The sequence below is a fragment of the Sphaeroforma arctica genome (genome assembly GCF_001186125.1).
Source record: "Sphaeroforma arctica JP610 unplaced genomic scaffold supercont1.476, whole genome shotgun sequence".
Taxonomy (NCBI): Eukaryota; class Ichthyosporea; order Ichthyophonida; genus Sphaeroforma; species Sphaeroforma arctica.
This window is the reverse complement of record NW_014040082.1, coordinates 20,581-26,458: the sequence shown is the minus strand read 5'-3', so window position 1 is coordinate 26,458 and position 5,878 is coordinate 20,581. Positions and strand designations below refer to the sequence as shown.

General features: G+C 42.4%; 2 protein-coding genes across 2 annotated transcripts in view; both read right to left on the bottom strand.

Moving 5' to 3' along the window:
* Positions 1-1,575: 1,575 nt before the first annotated feature.
* On the bottom strand, positions 1,576-2,108 carry SARC_06593 (hypothetical protein; the record flags this gene model as incomplete). The annotated part of the gene is made up of 3 exons (XM_014299497.1): positions 1,576-1,868; positions 1,917-2,052; positions 2,085-2,108. 3 exons carry the CDS (start codon positions 2,106-2,108, stop codon positions 1,576-1,578), a joined length of 453 nt encoding a protein of 150 aa, XP_014154972.1.
* Positions 2,109-2,841: 733 nt separating this feature from the next.
* The window catches only part of SARC_06592 (hypothetical protein), a 4,107-nt gene continuing 1,070 nt past the window's right edge, over positions 2,842-5,878 (bottom strand). Inside the window, exons 2-6 of the mRNA XM_014299496.1 lie at positions 4,951-5,304; positions 4,558-4,682; positions 4,108-4,257; positions 3,593-3,752; positions 2,842-3,271 (exon numbers count right to left, since the gene is read on the bottom strand). Coding sequence (XP_014154971.1) covers positions 3,236-3,271; positions 3,593-3,752; positions 4,108-4,257; positions 4,558-4,682; positions 4,951-5,304 — 825 coding nt within the window. The 3' untranslated portion in view covers positions 2,842-3,235. The remainder of the gene's footprint in view (positions 3,272-3,592; positions 3,753-4,107; positions 4,258-4,557; positions 4,683-4,950; positions 5,305-5,878) is intronic.

Genomic DNA, 5,878 nt, shown 5'->3' with positions numbered 1-5,878 from the left:
TCCAAATTTCGGTACAAACCAAGTCATCGCGCGCTTGTTGGTTCAGCCTATGATACTTCCGATCCAGGCCAGCCAGCACATACCGAGTGCATCCGTGGTCTGGTGCGGCATTGGCTCATCCCCAACTTCGCTCCTCGACCGAATTATGACGGATAACCTGGTCCTACTTGGTATTTTGTACTCTGCACTAACCTATTCCACGGCACTACACGGCACAGACCCGATCCGTACCACAGAGGTGGGTACGCTACTTAGTAGGTCAGCAAGCGAATAAATGGCACACTCGATGGTGTCCATTTTTTTGTCAGCACCAGCCTGAATTGACCCAGCGCATATCCTCCATCGTCGACTCACTTGACCCAAGCTTCAAACGGGAATTTACTGACCACTTCTTCCCATCGATCTTTCCCGAACCACTACAACGGCTATGAGAGCCATACAGTATGTACATACCTTGTAACTTATCTTTTTTGAAATAAATAATATAATCCCGATCTCTAAACTAGATTACAATGAAGATAGTGAGGCACTTGGAAAACTTCTAGCGTACAGAAGCGAGAGGCACAAATCCTAAACTAGGATTGAAACTTGATGTGGTTACCTTCAGAGATAGGGAGGAGAGCGAAAGAAACCGATAGGTGTTTGTGAATAATTTTTTATTTAATGTATATCTCTGGCTTACAACTGTGAGAGCATAGTCTTTTTGTTATCTAAAGGAAAGTAGTAGCCCCTTGTGGAATACTGCGTTTATTAGTTTTAGTTCTACGCTCCTTTTTTGACAACCACCAGTTATATATAGGTGTTACATACGCGGCTTTAGGTTCGTCAAACTTCGTATACATTCGGATTCCTCCTTGTGTAAATCAATATCAGATGTAGTAAGTCTTCCGCCGTCCCAAGCATGGTAGTTATGCAATTCCTCGTTGTTCCTTTCTATATGTAATCTTTATTTTGCAGGTTGTTTGTCTTGTCGTGTTGTTTCTGAGTCAAGTACGATCTGACCCGCCATCTTCTTTCTTGGACATGTTACATGCATTCTATTTACTTCAAGTTCTTGACGATCCGTCAGGGATAACAGTCGCAACGTTTTCTCGCACCAAAACGCTCATTGGCACATATGGATTGTCAGTTTCCGACACTGGATAGGGTGCAGTGACAACCGCTATGTTTGTATTGGCACCAGCAATGGTGCAATGTTTAGATATTACTTCTTTGTTACACTGTGAAAATAAAAAAGCATTTAGTGCTGGGGCAATATAGCAAGGGTCCTCCATTGGTTTCTCAGTACAATCTGAAAACCATGAAGAACATCCAGGCAGTAGACCAAGTCGTTCTCACAAATCCTCCATCATTTTGGCTGCGTTTTGTTTGTTGCTTGGTATAGGCTTGCTTTTCTTATAATGGTTGCAATCGCATACGTCCACGTTACATAATTGTTTTTCGCTGAAGTTTTGCTAACACCAAAATGCGTCCGTGCGTCTGCTATATTTATATACAGTATGTAGCGTATTAAACATAGTACACAAGCCAAAGAACAAACTGCTCAAATAGAGACTGTTTAAATAAATTTCTATGCTATGCGTATTCTTTCATGACCGATTCTATTATCTTCCCACTTTCCCCTTCCTCACTCTCCTCAGGGAAATTTACTTCAACCAATAATGTACGCACGCGAGGTGAGTATTGGCGCATCACGTCGAAAGATGCCACCGCATTGAGTAGATCATACAGCTTCTTCACACACGCCATTGACGGTTCGCCTGTTACTGTGTTGCACAGCGCATTGTCGTTTTCTAGCAGTTTGATATAGCTCTGTGATTTGATTGATATCGCCTCGGGTGTTACGGGTGATGTGTATTGTGCACACTCTATATGAGTTTTTAATATATGGGTGACTATGTCTACAACATGCTTACGTACTTGAACATTCTTAACATTCTTCTTAACATTCTTCTCGGGCAGATTCGTTGTACCCGATGCCACTATCGTTCTTATACTTGTAATATCGCGTCTATCATCTGGAGTTGGTCTCTTGGCTTCATCTGAAACATCCTCTAGGATTGGATAGAACGTTGGTAGCTCACCTGGCTTAACACGTATACGGCCATTTGCCGTTGTATTAAGCTGGTCTGTACGGAAGTGGTGATGCGCTACTTTCGAGCGTTGTCTTTTACATTTCTCTCCCTCCTTAACTACAGGCAATTTCTTTATCTTTTGTCTCTGTGTTGTATCTCTCACTAGTATTGTTAGCCACTTCTCTCTGACATCTGCTTTCAACGGTAAACTCAGTCCTACATATATTAGATCTTCACCACATACATCATCACTTTGTGTACATACACACTGTACTCGTGCGCGATGAAAGTTAGGTCTACGCGATAGTTGATTCAAATTGTGCCGATGTAGCTCTTCATATGGTTCTGCCGTAGGTCCAGGGAAAAGTCTACTCTGCTTCCAGATCAACGATTGAAATAAAAAGTGCTTAGCATTGATGGAATATCGTGTGTCTGAGTTGTATAGACTTTTGAAAGTATTTTTATCTTTGGGCAGAACTCTTTTTAACCAACGTCGACGTTTATCAGGCGCTCTGGATCGCTTGGGTAGATTGAAGTAATGATCTACAAGTTTTATGCATCGATGTTGCATCGATGTTGTTGCATCGATTTTGTTGCATAGATCCTTTGAACATAAACAAACTCTACGCACCGAAGCCGGACTTTTGAACTCATCACTGATTCGGCGACGAACGTTTGTACTACTTTCACTCATTGTTGTTTATCGAATGGTCTACTACACAGTAAAGTATGCTAATTTGTACGCCGATATTACGCGCGTGTGTGAACCAAATAGTGTTTGTTTATATGATTTATAGTCAAAAGTACAATGAGATGTGTGCAGGATTTAGGGTTTCACTGAATTCGGGTAGATACGTTCCGGCTTCAAAATGCCTATTTATTTGTTGTCCGACCCTATTGTCGTTACATTCTCGCTCGAGCAATAGCAGAACCGGGCATCTCGGCCACTTCAGTATCTCATCGACGTAGGAAAATAAAGCGTTCAATCCAGTGCCTCTACATCTACAGTTCGTCTAGCAATACATAACATCCACATGTCGGCAACTGAAGAAATGAGCACAACTAGTAGTCCAATAGTCATCTAGCAAGCGATCGTCCTTTATGCGTCAGTCGCGAGCGGCGATGGAGCAGAATAAGTTTTCCAAGAAAAGCCAAGGCTTTCACCTCTTCCCGGAGGTACCCATACGAGTCGGATCCTGCAAGGAATTGGGCAAATAGTCGTTGAGATATACTGGCTGGCCCATACAAATGAAATAACAGGTGCATAATTTCTATAGCATGGAATTCCAGCATTGTAGGACTATTTAAATTATCTTGCAAATATGAGAGTGAGCACGTACAAACATCGATAGGAAGTAAACCTGGAAACGCTTAACCCTCGCATAATAGCTATATGTATACAAACCACCACAACATCGCTGTGCATATTTTATTTGTTGCAGCCGTGTCCGTGCACGCACAACAGGCAACAATACAAGCCAAGCCTCAAGCAGCAACAAAAAACCTGACAAACTTACTTGTGATGGGTAGTGGATGCCTTGGAGTCCTTTTTGTTGGGGTGGCCTTACACCTGGGGGGCCAGGGCCAGGACCGGTCTTTGCGCTCGGTGGCAATCCAGGAACAGGCTGCAGATTGATATTCGCTGAAGCGTTGTTTTGTGACTGTTGTGATTTGCTCCTGAATCAGACAAGAAAATTATGCAGCGTAAGTCACGAATCCAAACCCTACAGCACCCAATCAAGAACTAGTGGAAATTGGCTCTTATTTTCGGCACAGACGGATACATATACTTTGGTTGTAGTCCCTAGGAGACAAAGACAAGTAGTCACCTCGACAAACAATAAACCCCCACCAGAATCGTAGTCTCACTAAGCAATGAGATGTGTCACGCATAACTCTCGCAACAGAAAACGTGACGGCATGACGTCTCTGCTGGTTATGTAATCCCCGCCACTCACCGCTTGCACCCACACCACAAACAAACAAAAATGTTTACACTTCGCAATAAACGAGATGTGCCACATCAACTTACTTGCCCCACAAGATCTTGATCTTCTTTCCTTTTAGCAACACGCTGTTGTAGCTCTTCTCCGCGGCCCTCTCAGCCTCCGACCGAGCGGAGTACTCCAGAAACGCACAGCCTTGTTTCGACACAAGTGTGATGTTTGTGATGGTTCCGTGCCTGTTCAAAGGGAAGACGGTGAACGTATCAGCAGGAGACGTGTAAGAATGTCAACGAATTAGTTGTAAAGAAGCATGCCCTTCCTATAATAAATCTTGTTTGCATGAGGTGATCTTCAGTGCATTTACAGCAATCATTGAAAGCAGGATATAGCACAGCCAAATACAATACTTAGTGGTGTTGTGCACATTAGCCACGGCTCAATCGTCAAACTGACGAAAAATAGTGAGAACGGCTAGTTATGAACATCTCAATACTCGGCCAAGCAAATCAAACACTGAAATTAGATATGCCACTTACTGGTAAAACACGTCGCGGATGTCCTGTTCCGTGACGGCCGGGTCTATATTTCCCAAGTACAGTGTCATCACCGACTTGTCTGCGGGCGGTTCTAACCTGGGTCGGCTGGCAGCCCGTTCGATAATCTGCGAAAGTGTGTAGCAATCAAATCACTGGTTAAGCGTGGCACATTGAATAGATGAACGGGGGATGGTCTTGTTGCAATTTATAGCACTGTATATGATAATCTGCACATGTTATTCAAGTGTATATAAACACAAATGTACATCACATGTTCAACGAAACACAGCTAAACCGTGCCGTACGTATACACCAGCTGCCACTCATTGTCAGTTTGCTGACGAAAGAAAAATCAAAATTAGGACGTGGATTTTGTCGCCTACTACAACATACCTTGTCCGCAACGGGATCATTGACTCCATAATAACGATCCTTGATATTCTGTTTGGCCAGTGGGTTATTCGGGTCGGTGGGCATCTCGTGTCTGTACGGACACTCTTCGCCACGATTACAGTTTCCCTTCACCCAGAACGAGCATATGTGCGCCCTGTTCCGCTTGTAGTATGGACCGGTCCTGGCCAGAGTTTTCAGGTACGCGTTATTTACCTTCCCACCAACCCCTACTCCCCCTGGTGCGCCTCCACCGCCTCCGCCCACACCTCCAACTGCACCACCAACTCCGCCCACAGACAGAGTTCCGCTGCCCGACATATCGATAGCTAACGCACCAGGTTCAGCAACTGCCATCTGAGAGGGTACGGTGGATAGTTATGTTAACGGACTATAAAAGTAAGGAATGCATACAGACAGGATATAAAACAAATTTCTATAGAGGATAGTACTATTGCCAAGCATCAACTGTGTCTCCGTTGCTGAGGACAATAATCATAAAATGCTGCATTTGTAATTTAATTTTTACATACAGACGAGCGAAGTATCAATGGTAGACGTTCCCGCTCACACACTCGCGATTGCATAGAGTCCGACTATAAAGAAGCATTCAAACTATATACTAAAAATTGTGTGAATATGGTTTAATACAACATGTATATAAATACATAGCTAAACACTCAATATTAGAGAAGTACAAGTATATATTATAAATGCCTATGTACCACGTACTCTAATTCAATTTGACTGTGTGATTTTTATATACATACGATGTCCGCGATATACATAGTATTCGTATTTATAAATATATAAATATATGAATATATATACACACACACACACACTATATATATATATATATATATATATATATATATATATATATATATATATATATATATATATATATATATATATATACATATATAAA